At 40.7% G+C, this 20,151-nt stretch overlaps 1 protein-coding gene across 1 annotated transcript; it reads left to right on the top strand.

Annotated features, from left to right (window-relative positions):
* FUNDC1 (FUN14 domain containing 1) lies at positions 7,948–19,417 on the top strand. The gene is made up of 5 exons (XM_003135038.4): positions 7,948–8,179; positions 8,903–9,059; positions 12,383–12,458; positions 16,021–16,149; positions 17,950–19,417. The coding sequence occupies exons 1-5, from the start codon at positions 8,152–8,154 to the stop codon at positions 18,025–18,027; spliced, it is 468 nt and encodes a 155-aa protein (XP_003135086.1). The 5' UTR covers positions 7,948–8,151; the 3' UTR covers positions 18,028–19,417.

Below are 20,151 nucleotides of genomic sequence, written 5' to 3'. Positions count from 1 at the left end.
ACGAATCCCACTAGGAACCATAAGGTTGCGGGTTGGATCCCTGCCTGCTCAGTCGTTAAGGATCCAGCGTTGCCCTGAGCTGTGGCATAGGTCAAAGACACGGCTCGGGTCTGGCATTGCTGTGGCTGTGACATAGGCTGGCAGCTGTAGCTCCGATTAGACCCCTAACCTGGAAATCTCCATATGCTGCAGGTGCAGCCCTAAAAAAAAAAAATCAAAAAAAAAAAATAGTAAAGGAGGAAAACATGCTTCTAAAAATTATGAAATGTATTTGTAAATTTGCCAATCTATAGAATGCTGGTATAACAGACAGTTCACAAGTGCTTACTTAGTTTTCATTAGCAATTAAGTTTTCTAAAGGTTAAGAATTCTAATTAGCATTTGTAATTAAAACTACTAGAAATAAAGCATAACTTATTTTATTGTGCTTCACTGTTATGGCTTCTTCTTCTTTCTTTTTTTTTTTTTTTTTTCCGTCTTTTTGAGGCTGCATGTGGAGGTTCCCAGGCTAGGGTCCAAGTGGAGCTGCAGCTGCTGGCCTACACCACAGCCAGATCTGAGCCACGTCTGTGACCTACACCACAGTTCATGGCAATGCCAGGTCTTTAACCCACTGAATGAGGCCAGGGATCAAGCCCACATCTTCATGGATACTAGTTGGGTTTGTTAACCACTGACCCACAACGGGAACTCTTTGTTTTTGTTTTTTTGCAAATTGAAATTTTTTGGCAATCCTGCATCGGGCAAGTGTATTGGTGCCATTTTTCCAAACATTTCCTCACTTCATGTCTGAGTCAATATTTCAATCTTCTTCATTATTATTATGTTTCTTAGGGTGATCTGCGAACAATGATCTTTGATGTTACTATTGTAATTGTTCTGGGAGCCACAAATCAACAATGAACTTAATCCATAATTATTGTGTATGTTCTGACTGCTCCATTAAATGGCTGTTCCACGTTTTAAGTGAAAGGAAGAGTCATACCTTTCTCACTTCTTTTTTTTTTTTTTTTTTTGTCTGTCTTTTGTCTTTTTTAGGGCCGCACCTGCGGCATACGGAGGTTCCCAGGCCAGGGGTCTAATCAGAGCTATAGCTGCCGGCCTATGCCAGAACCACAGCAATGTCAGATCCAAGCCTTGTCTGCGATCTACCCCATAGCTCATGGCAACGCTGGATCCTTAACCCACTGAGCGAGGCCGGGGATTGAACCCGAAATCTCATGGTTCCTAGTCGGATTCGTTTCCGCTGAGCCACAATGGGAACTCCCCTTTCTCACTTTAAATCAAAAGCTAGAAATGCTTAAGCTTAGTGAGGAAGGCATGTCAAAAGCTCAGATAGGCTGAAAGCTAGGCTTCTTGCACTAAACAGCTAGCCACGTTGCGAATGCAAAGGAAAGGTCCTTGAAGGAAATGAAAAGTGCTATTCCAGTAAACACGCAAATGACAGGACAGCTACGCAGGCTTATCACTGATAGGAGAATGCTTGGGTGGTCTGAAGAGAAGCTGAAACCAGCCACAACATTCTGGTAAGCCAAAGCCTGACCCGGAGAAGGCTCTACCTCTCTTCACCCCCTACAGAGCTGACAAGGGATAAGAAAGCTGCCGAAGAAAAGTGTGAAGCCAGCAGAGGTTGGTTCATGAAGTTTAAGGAATGAAGCCATCCCATAATATAAAAGTGTAAGGTGAGAAACCAAGCGCTGATGCAAAAGATGCAGCAAGTGATTCAGAAAATCCAGCTAAAATAATTCGTAAAGGTGGCTGCAGTAAACAACAGATTTTCAATGTATAAGACAGCTTTATTTTGGAAGAGGATGCCGTCTAGGACTTTCATAGCTTGAGAGGAGAAGGCATGTATATCCATACAATGGAATATTACTCAGTCATGCAAAGAAATGAACTTTTGACATGTGATACGAAGCGGATAAACCTAGAAAACATTATGCTGAGGGAAATAAGGCAGATACGAAAGGTCAAATACTGTATGACTCCGCTTATGAGGTATCCAGAATAGGCAAATTCATACAGATAGAAAGTAGAATAGAGGTGACCAGGGGCTGTGGGGCGCAAGAATGAGAAATTATTGCTTGATGATTACAGAGTTTCTGTGTCGGGAGATGAAACTGTTTTGGAAACACATCGTGATGATAACTGTACAACCTTGTGAAGCTAATTAATGCCATTGAATTATACCCTTCCCTCCCTTTTATTTTTGGCCGTGCCCACGGCCTACAGAAGTTCCCGGCCAGGGATCAAACCTGCACTACAGCAGTGACCCGAGGCACAGTGATGAAAATGCCAGATTCCCAAACCACTGAGCCACCAGGGAACTCCTGACTTATACTCTTAAAATGGCTAAAATGGAAATTTTAATTTATATATATATATTTACCACAATTAAAAAAATTAATAATGTAATATACTAAAAACACTGAATTGTAAAATTTACATGGGAAAATTGTATGATATATGAATATATCTCAATAAAACTGTTTTTGCAAAAAATTAGCACATCGTTCTGCATCTTGCTGTTTTACTTTAACAACACATCTTAGGCAACTTTCCAAATCAGAACATAGATAAATCCCTTCTTATTTTTTCTCTTATTTTTTAATTTTTAATTATTTTTTAATAGTTATTTCCCCATACAATTTTTTTTCCTACTGTATAGCATGGTGACCCGGTTACACACACATGTGCACATTCTATTTTCTCCCATTATCATGCTCCATCATAAGCGACTAGACAGAGTTCCCAGTGCTACACAGCAGGATCTCATTGCTCATCCATTCCAAAGGCAGCAGTCTGATCTATGAACCCCAAGCTCCCAGTCCATCCCACTCTCTCCCCCACCCTTGGCAACCACAAGTCTATTCTGCAAGTCCATGATTTTTTCTGTGGAAAGATTCATTTGTGCCTTATATTAGATTCCAGATATAAGTGATATCATCCTTATTTTTTTTTAAATTTACTTATTTATTACAGCTGCAGTTGTATGGCTCTACTATGGTTCAGTAAGCAGTCCCCTAATGCTGGACACCTGGGTTGCTTCCAATCTTTTGCGATGCCAGACAGTGCTACAACGAATAACCTTGCACACTTGTGAAAATATCAGGTGAACATATCAAGTCTGTTGTCACACTTACGGATTTTAGTTAATCTGTTAAGTAAGAATCATTAACTGGAATCTAATATACAGCACAAATGAACCTTTCCACAGAAAAGAAAATCACGGACTTGGAGAATAGACTTGTGGTTGTTGGGGGGGGGAATGTGGAGGGATAGGGAGGGAGCTTGGGGTTAACGGACACAAACTATTGCTTTTGGAGTGGATTTATAATGAGATCCTGCTGGGTAGCATTGAGAACTATGTCTAGATACTTAGATCGCAACACAACAATGGGAGGAAAAATTATGTATACATGTATGTGTAACTTGGTCCCCATGCTATACAGTGGGGAAAAAAAAAAGAATTACTATGTTCAATTATTATAATTGGGATTGAGAGATTTTTGTGTGTTTTAGGGCCATTTGTATTTTTTCTGTGAATTGTTTACATGTCTCTTGCTGTTCTATTAGGGTGGTTGGTCTTTTTTAAGTTCTCCTTTTTGTTTTTTTGCTTTTTAGGGCTACACCCAAGGCATATGGAGGTTCTCAGGCTAGGGGTCGAATTGGAGTTACAGCCACCATTCTACACCACAGCTCACGGCAACACCGGATCCTTAACCCAAGGATCGAGGCCAGGGATTGAACCCACAACCTCATGGTTCCTAGTTGGATTCCTTAACCACTGAGCCACGATGGGAACCCCTAAGTTCTCTTTTTAAGGAGCTTTTATATATTAGGGAGGTTAGTCCTTTGCCTTCGATAAGAATTGCAAACGTTCTCAGTTTGGAATTTGTTGACTTGGCTTGTGTTTTTATGCTTAGGTTTTAAGTTTCATGAAATCAAACTCATGGGTTTTTTGAGTCATTGATAAAAGGTCATCCCTGCTGCAGTTATAAAGGAATTTGCCCAGTTTTCTTCAATGAGTTTTAATATTTTAATTCCTAAATCTGGGTATTTGAGCTATTTAGAATTCATATGGGTACATGTTGTTAAGGTTGAATTCAGTTGTACATTTCTCCAGATGGCTGATATCAGCCTTGGGTAATTCAACAACAATTTTAAAAATAAAGTTCATATTAACCTGACTTGAGATTCCACTTTTATCATGTACTCCATTCTGGTATATATTGTTTTTATTTCTAGACGTTCTATTCCAGTCCCTTTGTCTGTCTGTTCATGTACCGGTATCACACTGTTTTAATGGGTAGCTTTGAAAAAAACCATATTTTCACATGTGGTCAGGGTACTTCTCTTTCTTTCCAGAGTTTTCCTGGCTATCTTTGCTTATTTTTCCATCCAGCAGTCATCTATCACTACTGTAGGCAAGCAGAACCCCAAGCAAAATCTATGGGGTCTTCTCGGGACAGACCCCTTCTTCATATCCTCTTTTTTAGCTGTTCTCCTAAGTACCTGGATAACAGTATCTGATGCACATTTCCCAAGTTGTTTTACAGATGCAAACCCCCCACCAAATGAAGACGTGAACTACCTGACGACCATGAGCACACAGCTCCCTGACCTATAGGCGCCCAACGATTCATGTTAACCCCTGTGACCACACCCTGTGACCTCACTATCAACCAATCAGAGAAGTGTGTATGAGCTGATGTTATACCCTGGGATTCCTCTGCCCTCACCTGGCCTTTAAAAATGCTTTGCTGAGTTCTCGTCGTGGTGCAACGGGAACGAATCCGACTAGGAACCATGAGGTTGTGGGTTCGATCCCTGGCCTTGCTCAGTGGGTTAAGGATCCAGCGTTGCCGTGACCTATGGTATAGGTTGCAGACACGGCTTAGACCCCGAGTTTCTCTGTGAGTTAGGCCGGCAGCTGTAGCTCCGATTCGACCTCTAGCCTGGGAACCTCCATATACCACGGGAGTGGCCCTAAAAAAGCAAAAAAAAAAAAAAAAAAAAGTGCTTTGCTGAAACCCATTGAGGAGTTTGGGCATTTTTTTTTTCATTTATTTTTTTCATTTTTGGCCACCCCTTGGCATATGGAGCTCCCGGGCCAGGAATCAGCTCCAAGCAATAGTTGAGACTTAAGCTGTAGCTGTGGCAACACCAGATCCTTAACCCACTGTGCCAGGCTGGGGATGGAACCCTCGCCCCAGAGCTCACAAAATGCCGCTGATCCTGTTGCGCCACAGCAGGAGCTCTGAGTTTGGGCTTTCTGAGCATTAGCTGTGCTAGACCCTTTGTATGGTGCCTTACAATAAACAGCTACACTTGCCTTCACCAAAGCCTGGTGTCAGTAGATTGGCTTTACTGTGTGGGGGCAAGCCGACTCAAGTTTGGTTCAGTAACAATACCTTATAAACTGTTGAGTTCAGCAGAACACAGAGATAAATGCCAGTGGGCTAGAATCAAGTATGTAACATAATCCATTTCAGTTTATCAAGTCTTAATGCATTTTTAGCAGACACTGAATCAATCATTTGCAATAAAACCGTAAATACACTTGGGTAAACAATATTTTTCACTTAAGCACTTTCCTGTTATTACAGTCTTTTTAAACGTAACATTCAGTCATTTCCATAACTAATCATCTGCTGTTGGACGCTTTCCACTTTCCCTATTGTTTCTATTCCTTTTCATTACGAAAAACCAAACCAAACCAAACAACAACTCTGTAGCAACATCGGTAGAATAAGAACTCTTTATATTGTCTTTGGCACTGATTGTTAGTGAAGTGGCCTCTTTAAGATTGTGGATTCACATTATCAAAACTTGTACCTGTTTGCACTCCCGCCAGCTCGTACACAAAGCATCACCTTTGCCACATTTTTCTCAACAGCAACTGATACTCTCAGTACTTGGAAAGGTCACTGAGACCATTTTAAGTGTGTAAACGTGGGGTGAGTGGGCTCCATTGTGTTGGGATTAGTTTTAGCCAGGGGGAGGGTTATCTTGTCCAGGGAGTGTGAATTGTTCGTTTGTTATTTTGTCTGCCTTTTGTTTTTCTCAATTCTGACGAAATTGTTTTTAACAAATGAGGTTTTCAACGACAATGAGGAAAGATGGCGACGAGGAAGGACTAGTTTCATTACAGTTTCATTATGGATGAAATAGAAAATGTTCTCTGTTTCAAGTAAATTACTCATAAACTTTTGGAACCCTACCCATTGAAAAGCTGGAGACTACCTGAATTATGTTTTGGTACAGCCGTAGATAAGATATCGGTGTTCACAATGAAAATGTTTATTAGGACTAACTGAAAAAAAAAAAACCGCATCACTATTCACTATTCAAAATGGGAATTAAAAAATCACCCTCTTGAACCCACCAGGAGGATCCATAGCTCCGTTTAAACTCTGTGTACACAATTCACACATTCAGCTGTTCATCACCGAGCCAACAAAATGACAGCTTTTTCAATACTGGGAAAGAAAAAACCTCACACTAGAAAAATATATTAAACAACCAACTTCCTTGAGGTAATGGCAAGGGCGTACTGCAAGAAAAAGGGGAGAGCATTAAAAAGTTCATTCTAGCCCTCAAGTCCTTTAGAGAAATGACTGCCTTTTAATTCATTTTTGGACAGGTTTCAGATACGTTTTGGATACAGAGATCTCTTCTTGGGCATCATAAGAGCAGTGTTTTGTTCCCATTTTCTCCCTCATTTCTCCATAATCATTTAATTTGAAACACTATTGCTTTGATAGGAAAGCTGCTTCTTCCTGTAGTTGGTAGCTACAGCTAGAAGCATGTGACAGTGTCATTTGGGCGTCATTGGCCCAGTCAACCCTCTTCCAATTTGTAATTTTTTTCCTTTCTTCTCCTTTCTGTTCTTTCAGTGGCCCATCACTTGCGATTTCTCTTATTTGTTAGCACCTCATGAGGCATAGATGGGCAATGAGGAGGAAGGCGTGTATGAACTCAAATCTGTTAACTCTTGGAAGAAAATATTTCAGTGGGGACTTCTGAAGTTACGTCCCTTAAAGTGATTTTGTTTCCAAAAAGAGTCACCTTCCACAAAGTGATCACAAACATCTCCAGGCAGTCTTAGAATTGCATTTTGAGTGGCACAATCAGAGGAGCTTGAGAGAATCAACCTTTGCATTTAAAGCACCAGGATTTGAAAAGCCAAGTGCAATTATGTAAGTCAATATTTTAAGGAAAGCAACTTCTACCAGAATTTCTTGTTTTTTCCTTCATATTCATATTCTCGGAATAGGAATACTGATAGGGCTGTGTTAATTGTACAACGAATGGCGGTGCAAAGCAAATTCAAAACAAGTTTGGGGTTGAGTTAGTGACTGGGTGATTAACACAGCTTTTCATTCAACTGAAACCCGTAGGGCTTCTGGGAGAAGAACTTGACCTCGTTCCCTCTGTCAGATTCAAATAATAAAAATGATGCTCAAAAATTATGTCCTCTTGAATAACGCGTGTCAGGTCAGTTCCTAGGCCTTCCTCTTCCTCCCTTGGGTTCCTGGCAGGAAACGTGTGGAGAAGGAGAGGATGAAAAGGTTCCAATTCCCAGCAGCAGCGCGTTAGAAAAATTTTCCATCTGTTAGCCCTTGACTCCTCAGAAAAGTGTGGCTTGAAACGGGGTTTCTCTTACCTCTTTTCAAAAGCCTCTTTCTGGTACAGCGCTACAAACGGCAAGCTGCTTTTCGACGTAACCGCCCTGTGACACCCCCTCCCCTCCAGACCTGAGGCCCTTTAAAACAAAATAACAAGATTCTTGTTCTGGAAATTCTAGAGGGGGAGGGGTGGGAAACCAGGTTTGTAGATGGCAACGGACTACAACTCCCACAAGCCCTCGCGGGCTGCTAGCCGCGCCCCCTCCCCTCCCCCCTCCCCGCACCCCCTGAGCCTGACGCTTGCGCAGAAGGCCCTGCGCTTGGAGGAGGAGGCGGGGACAGGACAACGCGCCAGGAGGAAGAGGAGGAGGAGGAGGAGGAGGAGGAGAAGGAGGAGGCGCAGGCGGAGGAGGGAAAAAAAGAGACCATAGACTTCCACCTGGGTCTAGAGCGGCTCTTAAAGTAGTAGGGAGAGGAGGGAGGGCTGGGACCACCTTCAGTACAGGCCGCCGGCGGTATCATGGCGACCCGGAACCCCCCTCCCCAAGGTGAGCGGCCGGGCCCCGAAGTAGTATTTTAGACGCGGCTCACAGCTCTCGACCTTGCTTTGGGGGCGCCTCTTCCTTTCCCTGACCTAGGGTTCCTGGGAGCTCTGTGGTTTTTTTTTTTTTGGAGGTAGCCTCTTTGAGTACCCCCTCCCCGCAGGCGAAGAGGGGCTCCCTCCCCTCCCCCAACACAGCCCCACCTCCCGCCTTACCTACACCTACGGCCCTTTCTAGCTGTCTTCTAATGTTTTTAAAAATTTTGGCTCTGAAGTGATTAATGCTCCACTGACAGACCCGACTCTGTCAGTGGAGGATCCCCCTTTTTTTCTCCCACTGAGAAGAATGGACCCTGCGCTGACCCTGAACCTGAGACTTGAGGGTAACCCTTCCTGCTGTGGAACTCTGACCGGACCCTATTGAGACTGGGGTGGGGGTGGACCCGGCTGTGAAACTCCGACCTGACCCTACTGAGATTTGGGGGCGGGTGACCCCTCTGCTGTGTAACTGACGTTGCCCTGACTCCCCGGGCTGGTTCCTGAGCCTTTAAAAGCGAGATGCTTTCGAGGCCCTAGTCTCAGGGATTGGGTTTAACAAAGTTTGTTACCATCTGGGCGTTTTTAGCTGTTTGCCAAAAGTAGCAATGAGTTGTAACAGATGAAAAATGTATAGGGCATTTTTAACTTTCGGTTGACTGTAAATGTGTTGCTTTCGTTTTCCGTTTTGAAGACTATGAAAGTGATGATGACTCTTACGAAGTGTTGGATTTAACTGAGTATGCCAGAAGACACCACTGGTGGAATCGAGTGTTTGGCCACAGTTCCGGACCTATGGTAGAAAAATACTCAGTGGCCACCCAGATTGTAATGGGTGGAGTGAGTGGCTGGTGAGAACATCTTTTTTCCTTGAATTTCATTGGGAGCCTGACTACTGTCCTTTTGTATCTGGGCCAATTCCGTGCTCAGTCAGTGGCTTTACACTGTTAATCCCTAAAGAGCTGTACCTTGAGGCTTTTCTCTGCCCTAAGATGAGTGTAATCTACTCTCACAGACTCTTGGGTTTTGATGATCCTCCTCCTCCATGCCCTCCCCTGTGCCCCCTCCTCACCCTTCCTTTGGTTCTTTGTAGATTTCCCCCCTTCTCAGCTTTAGCAGATGTTATTGGATCCGATTCAGTGACAGTGGCTAAAGAGAGAAAAACATAAAGGAGAAGAATTCATTATATGTAAATAATTTCTTCCTTGTGCTCACATCTGGAAAACGCTCTGAACTCCCACAGTAAAACTGATCCTCAGGAGTATCAGCCCCGTAGAGAGCAGTGTAAAATTCTCAGTAAAAATGACTGATTCTGTCCATTTTTAGGGGCTAGTTTGGATTGTGCTAATACGCTGAGGAAGAGCTGTAGAGCATTGGGTCTACATTGTTGGGAATAAAGGACTGATTGCTTACACAGTAGTAATGTTATGGAGGACGTTAAGGGGGAGAGGTTAATAAGCATTAACCTAACATTAATTAGGTTAACATTTCAGACCACATGATTGTATCATTGCCACTATGGATCCAATTCTGTTAGTCTTAGACTAAAAGATTAGCCAAATAACACAGGTCAGAAACAAGTTTGACCCTTTGTTTTGAAAATGTTTATGACCTTGAGAGAATCTTTGAAATTAGTGTGGGTGCATAACTTGTGAATAGTCACTTTTTTTCTTACATTCTAAGTTAAATTCATCTTACATGAATTTAAATATGTACAAACTTGATAAGTATAAAAGGAAATGTTTTGATTTGTGTTGTACACTCACCTTGGAATAATGGGGCACTCTTTTATGCTTTTTTTAATAAATGTCATTTTATGGTAGAAACACTCATTGTGAAGATTCTGTAATGAAGAGACGCTGTATTTATTCATAATGTGTACTTATTAATGCTGCTTATGAACAAAGCCTACAGTTCGAGAGAGGCCTAGTCAGAGCCCTGGTTCTTCAGATGATCCTTCACAGGCTGGTTGTACCTCGATGCCCACAATTCAGGACCTGGCCTTCTGCTTAAATAAGGCCACAGTTTGGTGCCATAGGCTGATTGGTTAATGTGAGTCACGGTCTGAAGCCCCATCTTAAAAGAGACTGAAAAAAAATAATTGAACACTAGAATTATATCATTGTGTATTTTCTCTTTGTAGGCCAAACTGGGTGAGAAGCCCTGTAATTGACAGAAGTTTGCTGGGAAAGCCTAGAGACAGAACAGGGAAATTAAATTAGTAGGTTTCCTGTAGTGGCTTGTATGCCATAGCAGGCAAAGGATAGACATGCTTGTGGAGCATACTCTCTGGGATATAGTTAAGACCTGGCTGTTGCTTCTCTCCTCTGCTCCCTTTTCGGAGTCTTTGCTGCTGTCTCCTGTACTGAGGGCCACATGTGTTTGGACTAGAGCCAGATGTCCATCCAGGAGCTGTGTAATAGACCTATAATGTTAAACAGGTGATTTGTTGTGCTGACTCTAGATTCAGTGTAATCTGTTTTTGCAGTTTTCTTAGGGTATGGAACTGTTGAACTGTTGTGGCATAAGTTAAGGAAGAATGGCTAACAGACTAATCCGTTAACAATTCAGACCAATTCAGGACATGAATGGGAAGCTAAGGAGATTATATTTAGCTGTCGGTAGCTATAGGTTCTTGAGCATGATGAGAAATTAAAACTGACAGCGGCATGGGTGGCTGCCGGGTGAGCTGGGAGGTGTGAAGATTAGTTAGAGGGCCCTTAGTGTGATCTGGAGGCAAGGCAGTGACACCCTTCAGGATGGAAAGAAGACAGAATCAAATACTGTTTTGGAGATCCCCGAGTGTAGAGAGCTGGCAGTCAGTTGGACCCCAAAGGCGATGAAGAAGGTGATCTGAGATGAGCGAGAGGAGGTGAGCCTAGAGAACGGTACTGTCGCTTACACACCGGCACCTTAGCAGCAGTTTTCTTGGTTGGAAAGATGGTGTTTGCTTTGGGACACTTTGAACATGTGGATCTGGGTGCAAGAGAAGCTCATCAGGTAATTGGAAATGTGAGATTTCCATTTATGAAGGTGTATTAGTTTCCCAGGGCTGTTGTGACAAAGCATCATGACTGGGTGGCTTAAAATGAAACTTATTCTTTCACGGGTCTGGAGGCCAGAAGTTTGAAAGGTGTCACCAGGGTTGGTTCCTTCATGGAGGCTCAGGGAGACTTTGTTCCATGCTTTTCTCCAGGCTTCTCTTGGTTGCCAGCAATCCTTGGCATTCCTTAAGTTGTAGACACATCCCTCCAATTCTGCCTCTGTCATCACATGGCCGCCTTCCCTCTGTGTGTCTCTATGACATATGGGATTTGGGGCCCATCCTACTCCAGTTTGGCCTCATCTGAACTAATTAATCTGCAATGACCTTAGTCCAAAGGTTCGGGGAAGGTCAAGGACTTGGGGAAAATCCAGTACAGAAGGCTCGAGTTAGAAATTTGAGATTCTTTTGCACACCGTGGATCTGGAACACTGAAGGGAATAATGAGCTCACAAGAAGTATGGGTTGACATCCTTACGGGATAAATGAGACAAAACAGGTTTAATATAGGCATAGAAATGGACAGGGAACCCATGAGAAATGAGGTATAGTCCTGAAGGTGGAACTCCAGCTGGACCTTAAAGGGTAGAAAAGTTTAAGACAGGTAGAGCTAGGTCAAAACCTCTAGAAACAGGGAGATGAATAGCTTGAGCAACAGTGGTGTGACCTGTATGGAAACTAATTGGGTTGGAGCAGAAGGTTTGGGTAGAGAGAGGTGAGGGTCGGCCAGGTGTGCAGAATGCCTTGACCGTGTTAAAAAAAAAAAAAAAAAAAAAACCAGAACAAATCAATTTTATGATGGGGAATTCGAACTTAACACGTAAGTGTAGAAGAAGAGTACAGTGAACCCGTGGGTACTCAACATGGAGTTTCAGTAGCTAGTTCTTTTCCTATAAATTCCCCTGTCCTGCTCTCCATCCCTTGTTTTGAAACACATCTCGGGTAGTTGAGATTGTGCCCTTTTGACTAGTCTAACTGAAGGTAAACACGGAGCATTCTGAGTAGCTAAGGGACATGATCAAGAGAAATGGGAAGACATTACGATTTTGATTAGAAAAGCAATGAAAGTAGAAGGGAGAGGTTTAGTATATCATTGGTTGGTCTCATCCTTTGTCATTTCTGTCATTAAAGGTGTGCAGGATTTTTGTTCCAGAAAGTTGGAAAACTTGCAGCAACTGCAGTAGGTGGTGGCTTTCTTCTTCTTCAGGTATGTCAGAGCTTTAGGTCAGGTTTTTTTAAAGCACAGTTTGATTCTAGCTATTAAAAAGACAACTATAAAAATTTGAGGTGCAGCATTTTTTTGGTTACTGCTTTACCCAGATTTCCCTTGAAGCATCTTCCTAGCAAAATAAACATTTCATCAATGATGTACTTACTCATCATTACCATTTAAAATAAATTTCAGGAGTTCCCATTGTGGCGCTGTGGAAATGAATCTGACTAGTAACCATGAGGTTGCGGGTTCGATCCCTGGCCTTGCTCAGTGGGTTAAGGATCTGGCTGTGGCTGTGGCTGTGGCGTGGGCCGGCAGCTGTAGCTCCGATTTTGATCCCTAGCCTGGGAACCTCCATGTGCTGCGTGCGTGACCCTAAAAAGCAACAAATAAAAATAAATAAAATAAATTTAAAGTTCACACGCAATACATACAAAGTTCAAAAACTCTCTTTCCTTCCCTACTTAGTCATAGAGTTTTCCTTCCCAGAGGAAATTGCTGTTAGCAATTTCTGACATTTTTTTTTAAACTAGGGAACCAAAATAATGTAGAAAGTGGAAAATCGAGTTTAAAAAATCATTCACAATCCTATTTCTGAGGCAAGTGGATTTGAAATTTTGGTCTTGTTCATGTTCCTGTAAGTATAAGATTTAAAAATGCCTTGCTGTTGGAGGATGTTTATCAGGATATTATCTGGCATTCATGTCTGTTTGGCATATATTTCCCCCCAAATAACATTCCCTGAAGATTAAATATAGTAAATCCTAAGATTGAAAATCTCTGGGAATGAATGTTTATAACAATTTAAAGATACAGAGAACTGTCAGATTTTAAAAATGATTAATGGTCATAGCAACCAAAATCTGACTTCAGCACCTAAGCCATTGATCATGTAATAACCAGTGTCATTGCCTGAAGTACAAAGGAACTGGATTCATATGTGTTAAGCAGATTTTGAGTTGTTTACTCAATAATTTAAAAAGTATATATATATTTTTCTTTCTATTGATGGCATTATTAGGAGTAATTGCTTCTTACCTGTGGTAAGATGTAAAAAAAGAATATGGTTTGTATCAGTTTAGTCTTGTGGATGAATATGCCAGTATTTCTACAAAGGAGAATTTTATTTAAGCTGATTTTGACTTGGGTTTATATAGAACCAAGAATTTAAGTTATTTATATAGTTATCAAGAATCAAAATATTTAATTTTGTAACTGTTTTGAAAACTCTTGTCATTTCTGTTTAGTAGAAAAGGATACTAGACTGAAGCAGTTCCCTAAAATGTTTTCAGAATTATACATTTCAATCTACTTTGCATGTCCTGAAGTTTGCTGATGTTTTGATTTTAGTAGGCAGTTAACTTGGTTAGACTCAAATTGCAAACACCATTTCCCTGTTGTGGGTAGTGGCTCAGATCTCAGTTTATTTATGGTTTTTTTAGCCTTAGCCACGGTGCCTCATTATGCCACATGAATATGTGGTTCAGGACCTGGGTAGAGTTTACACATAGAATTTGGGGCTCCCCTTCTCTAGCTGTGTTCTTTCTGGCAGCTGTTACTGTCCTGGGCTCTGTCCTTGGGTTCTTCAGGCTAGAAAAAAGGCATGTTTCCTATTGAACTTGTAGCCACCCTGTAACTGCATCTTGTCCTCAGGATAAAGCCAAAAAAAAAAGACCACTCACCTTATGTTGGTCCCTTCAAAATCCACTTGCTTTTGTTAATTTGGGAGCCCTTGTATTTTAACTCCTCTTCAAAATCTGCTTGCCTTTGTTAATTCTTGCCCTTGTATTTTAACCTCGGTTTATAGTTGCTGTCTGTGGGAGGGCCCTTAAGGCTCATCACCACCTCCATGTCTGCGACCCAAATTAGTCTTGTCAGGAAAAGCTTTCACTTGCCATTTGGTTTGATCACCACTCTGTTTTGCTGAGGGTGGACTTTGAAGTGATAGTAGGTGAATAAATACAGGAAGAAATGTAGATGAATGCGTTCTTCTATGGGGTCATTCACATGAAAATGAAACCTAAGATTCCCAACCTATTTATATAAAATCAGATATTTTTATGATTTGAAGTATTTTGTATATGGTTCATAGTTAAAATGATGTATTAAAAGATTACAAAGAAAGCATAAGCTTGGTAGAAGTGATTTGTAATGATATATAATGATATACTTGGCCTAATTGTTTACTACTGTTGTGGTTCTTTATATGTTAATTGTGTTATTCAGAGGGACTGACCTTACTGGCTTACACACACACACTATTCCCGTTCAGACTTTGTAATGTCTCAGTAGCACCATATGAGAGTTTTTCTTAGGGTAGTAGGCATTTAGCTGTAGTTTTATTAAAAGGGTTTATGGCATGAAGCTTGTGTAGAACGTATTCCACTTTCAGAAGCAATTACCAGAAAATATTCTTTTTTTTTTTTTTTTTTGTCCTTTTGTGATTTCTTGGGCCGCTCCCACGGCATATGGAGGTTCCCAGGCTAGGGGTTGAATCGGAGCTGTAGCCGCTGGCCTACGCCACAGCCACAGCCACAGCCATGCGGGATCCAAGCCGTGTCTGCAACCTACACCACAGCTCATGGCAGCACCGGATCCTTAACCCACTGAGCAAGGCCAGGGATCAAACCCGCAATCTCATGGTTCCTAGTTGGATTCGTTAACCACTGCGCCACGACCAGAACTCCCAGAAAGTATTTTTAATTTAACTAAAGAGTCAGAGTTAGTGAAGAGCCTTTATCAAGCTACTTTAGTGACCTAACAACTAATTGGCTATTGATCTCTTATAATTGAATGTCTCTTTAATTAAAAGGTACTATTTTATTAACTAATTTCAGTAGTCTCTGTCCTTTTAGCTAATTGTCAAATTCCAAAACTTATGATACAATTATAGAATAGTTATAGTAAAAAAAAAAAAAAAGAAGGAGGAAAAAAAGGAGTTTCCATCATGGCACAGTGGAAACGAATCCAACTAGGAACCATGAGGTTGCCGATTCCATCCCAGGCCTCGCTCAGTGGGTTAAGGATCTGGTGTTGCCGTGAGCTGTGGTGTAGGTCGCAGACACAGCTCAGATCTGGCAATGCTGTGGCTGTGGCGTAGGCTGGCGGCTGTGGCGTAGGCTGGCGGCTACAGCTCTCGTTCAACCCCTGGGAACCTGGGAACCTCCATATGCCAGGGATGTGGCCCTTTAAAAAAAAAAAAAAAAGATTAGTTATAGTATGATTTCTGAAATCTTTCCTCATTAAGTACTATTCTTTTCTTAACATAGTGTTCATCACATCTAAGTAATTATTTATGCTTACATCTCTTTTCCCTAATGGACTGTAAGCTCTCTAAGGGTCAGGACTTCTGTTTCCCTTGTCCTTGGCCGTAGCTTGGAGCCTTAAAACAATGCTTGGTGCAGCATCAGCACTCAGTATCTGTAAATGAATAAATTTGAATAAATTGTGATTTCTTTCCTATAAGCTTCATACATTTCTTGAACTCTAAATGTTCATAAATTGTATTAGCAACCTAGTTGGTTTAGAATTAACCGTTTTTATTACATGTTTGCAGATCGCCAGTCACAGTGGCTATGTGCAGATCGACTGGAAGAGAGTTGAAAAAGATGTAAACAAAGCAAAAAGACAGATTAAGAAACGAGCAAATAAGGCAGCACCTGAAATCAACAACATAATTGAAGAAGTAAGACATTGTACATTTTTTTTGTTCCTTTTTTTTTTTAATCTCAGCAGAAAATGTGACTAAGGACATCTTATTTTTAAAAAAGAATTGGTGTTTCTGGTCATGTCTAGAGTGTTAAGTAGAATTTGGGACCAAGCTACCATTTAAATCACTCATTTTTTTTAAGTTGTTAATGAAAACCATCTGTTTTTTATGGTGAAATAGTTTGAAAATGTGTGTATTTTAATAACAGATTAGGTTCATCAATGTTTTTATGTGTGTTTTGTCTATTTTCTTCTTGTATTCTGTTTAGAATTGAATCGAATGCTCCTTTTGCCTTTGTTTTTTTCCTGTCCTTTTACTTCTCCCAGCTTTTATTTTGAAAAATTTCAAATCAGGTGAAAAGTTGAAAGACAAAAACAATGAATGCCCAGATGCCCTTCCCTTCTTTAGCAAATTGTTCATGCTTCGCAACATTTGCTCTGTGTGTGTTTTATACTTTGTTTTTGAACTGTTTAAGACATCATTTTTTTTGTTCTTAAATACTTTAGCACATATCTCCTAAAAGTATGGATATTCTCCTATACGATTAGTTACCCTTATCGATTCCCCAAATTTAACTTGATACAGTAATATTTCCTAATACACAGTTCATATTAAAATTTTTTCACAAAATAGCTTTTACGCCCCCCCCCACCGCCAATTAAGAATTAAGTATTGCATTTGGTTGTCATGTCTAAAGTCTCCTTTAATCTTAAATGGTTCCCCATCTGTTTTTTTGTTTTTGTTTTTCTGTCTTTCATGACGTTAACGTTTTTGAAGCATTTAGGCAGAATATCCCGTAGTCTGGCTCTGTCTAATTGCTTCTTGATGATTTTATTTGATTTAAACATTTCGTCAGGGTATTATTTTTTTGATTCTTTATGTTTCCTACTGGTTGAGTGGACTGTTAATAAATATCATTGGGAGTTCCCTGGGGGCCTAGTGGTTAAGGATCTGGTGTTGTCACTGCTGTGGCTCAGGTCACTGTTGTGGCGTGGGTTCAATCCCTGGCCCAGGAAGTGCCGCATGCTGTGGACATGGCCAGTAAATCATCCTTGTGCGTGCTGCAGGAATTTATTAAATCATCTATGTTAACCACTTGCTGAATGGACCACTTATGCCTACATTACAGGGAGATTTCTTTGTACCTGTGAGAATTTTGCTTCCCATGTGCCTGTTATCTCAGTAGCAAGAAGCTTACCGGGCCTGTCTGGGGCTTCTAGGCTCCCTCAGTTTGTGATGGACGGCCTTGGCATCTTGCATGGTGCTTGGCACCTGCAATAGTAGGTACACAAGAATATTTGCTGAATACTGAATTGAGGAAAACATCTGAAAATGATACTTAGCTCTGGATTTAATAATTAAGAATATTTTAAAAATTTTGCATCTTTTTTTCTTACTATAAAATATACATAACATAAAATTTACGATTTTAACTATTTTTAAGTGCACAATTCACTGGCATTAAGTACATTCACACTTTCGTGAAGCCGTTACCACTATCCACTTCGAGAACTTTTTCATCCTCCCAAATAGAAACTCTTAACCATTAAGCAGTAAATCCCACAGTTAACCCCTCTCCCTGGTCCTTGGTAACATCAGTTCTGCCTCTGGTAATCTCTTGGTAACCTCTGTTGATGAATTTGACTATTTCTCTATGTGGAAATCATAACAACATTGGGGTTTTTTTGTCTGTCTTATTTCACCTAGTATAAAGTATTCAAGATTCATCCATGTTGTAGCATAATTAAGAGTATTTTTGTTTAAACTTTGTTTCAGGCAACAGAATTTGTCAAACAGAACATTGTCATATCCAGTGGATTTGTGGGAGGCTTTTTGCTAGGCCTTGCATCTTAAGGATATGAATGATCTATCCCAGTGGAGTCACCTATGAGAAGAGAAGTGGTGACAAGATGCTGTCAACATTGCATACTAGCAGATTCTCCAGGATGACAAGAAACAATTAGCTGGACGATACCAAACTCACAGCTTAGCATTTTGCCATCTGAAATTTGGCAGACTACTATCTGCTATAAAACAACCTATATGGTATATGTATAATAGTATTCCTAAGCAAAACATGGCTTTTATTATTTTTTAAAAATTTGCATTTGTTTAAAATTTGCCTATAAAACACCATCATTGGAAGTAGAAAGGGAGAGAGAAGCAAAATCTGTTGGATCTATTCCCCAGTGAAATATTTTCCTCATTTTATTTTAATAAGATGTTCTCCATTGTGCTTTTTAGTATAGTGCCAATAATTAAAAATTTGTACTATAGCTTCAACATTAGGGCTGACTTTTTTTGTCTAAAGCTATGTTTGCAATAAACTGAAGAACTGTGATGCCCTTTTGTGGAAGGCTTTACAAATAATAGAGTTATTAAAGATAATAAATTTAATACCGATTTTTAGGTGGTTTTTTCCCTGCAACTCTTTCTTTGCTTATGTAGTAAACATTTTCAAGGAATGCTCTTCTAAGGAAATACTACACATCTAAAGCTCTTTTTCTTTTTTTGATGTCTGTACTTGTAAAAATGTCTCCTTGTATATAAGCTAAATTTTTTTTATTCATTTATTTAGCCTGACAGCCCGGGTAGAAGTAATTATTTGGAGGGTACATGTAGTTGGGTCACTGATTCATTTTATTAACTCTGAGTGAAACGTTTTCTTTTTTAAAAATCCGAATTATTTTTACCCTCTTTGTCACAAAGAGGTAAAAATCACTTGAAAATACGTAGTCGTATAGTATTGTCTGAGAAGCAGTGATATTCTATAAAATCATGAGATTGTAGCTTAAAGAGATCCATCTCTTTCCTCCACTCTGAGATATAAGGGCTAAGCCTTCAGGTTTTTAGGTAGCATTATGTTGGTTGACTTGCTTCTCAGAGCTGATGTCACACTCCCTCAGAGGCTCCTTTGCCCGGAAAGCTTTCGGTATTGTTTGTTTTGTTCATAGAGTTGTGGAGCAGTATTGGGGAAAAACAGCAGAACGACGCGTATCAGTGTCTTCAGATCGGAACTGCTTTGCAGATATCAGACCACCTCCTGTTGATAGGAAGTCACCATAGTATATTTTGTGTATTGTAAACATAAGGCATTTCATACTTTGAAGATTCTTATGGTCTGTGTGCTTTCACTATCGTTAAGACTCCTTAAAATTAAATGTGAGATTGGTCTTTGTTTTCTTCCTTTCCTCTCATTAGCGTGTCAGATAAAATGCTAAATAAAACTCCAACTTTCTCAATATGAAGTGATTTTGCTTACAAATAATTATTTTTTCTTCTTTGAGCTTCTCTCTGTTTCTGCCTTGCCAAACTTTTCATTACTGTGGAATTAAAAGGAAAAAATATTCTCTGCTAGGGAGAACCTTGGCCGTGCTTGTATGTGCCGTATCTGCCTGATAGCATTCGTCTGATACAGTGAGGCAGGGTACTGTGGGGAGCTCAAGTAGCTGGCTCTGTTTGTTCATTTTGGAAATATTTATAGTGTCTGTTCTGTGTGTGATACATGGGGTGGGGGGGCACAAAAATGTCTGCCCTCAAGTAGAGACCAGATATTCCTCTATGAGAAGTTTGATCATAATGTTGGAGAAGCTGGCCTACGATTTGGTGGCAAATGAGTTGTAGGGATAACTACGTTGAGAGCGCAAGCATGAATGAAAAAGTGAAAAAGACAGCACGGTATTTGTTTGAAGATACTTGTATCCAAAATGCAAACTATTATCAGCACTTTTCATACCGTCTCCTCTCTGTTAGCGCCCTTGCTCTGCCTCATGTCTCCACCGTTTTTCCCCTCGAGGTTGTATGCTGCTTGAGGCAGTCGTGTGTCGTTCACCTTTAACATGTGGCACATCCTGTGTCGTGCTTTGCTCATGGTAGGTATTCAGCCGATGTGAGTGAATGGGTGGAAAACCGGTGACTGTGCTAGAGTTGGTGTCAACCTGTAGGAAACCTTCCCTGTATGGCAATTCAGGGAATCAG

This window comes from Sus scrofa, chromosome X (assembly GCF_000003025.6).
Source record: "Sus scrofa isolate TJ Tabasco breed Duroc chromosome X, Sscrofa11.1, whole genome shotgun sequence".
In the NCBI taxonomy this organism is placed as follows: Eukaryota; Metazoa; Chordata; class Mammalia; order Artiodactyla; family Suidae; genus Sus; species Sus scrofa.
Note: the sequence above shows the minus strand (reverse complement) of the source record. Positions and strands in the feature narration are given on the sequence as shown.

Excerpts from the sequence above, each read along its gene's own strand:
- FUNDC1 (XM_003135038.4), top strand. The coding sequence starts at position 8,152 with ATGGCGACCCGGAACCCCCCTCCCCAAG. Across the intron at positions 8,180-8,902 it reads CCGGAACCCCCCTCCCCAAG|ACTATGAAAGTGATGATGAC; the intron begins GTGAGCGGCCGG and ends TCCGTTTTGAAG. Across the intron at positions 12,459-16,020 it reads GTGGCTTTCTTCTTCTTCAG|ATCGCCAGTCACAGTGGCTA; the intron begins GTATGTCAGAGC and ends ACATGTTTGCAG.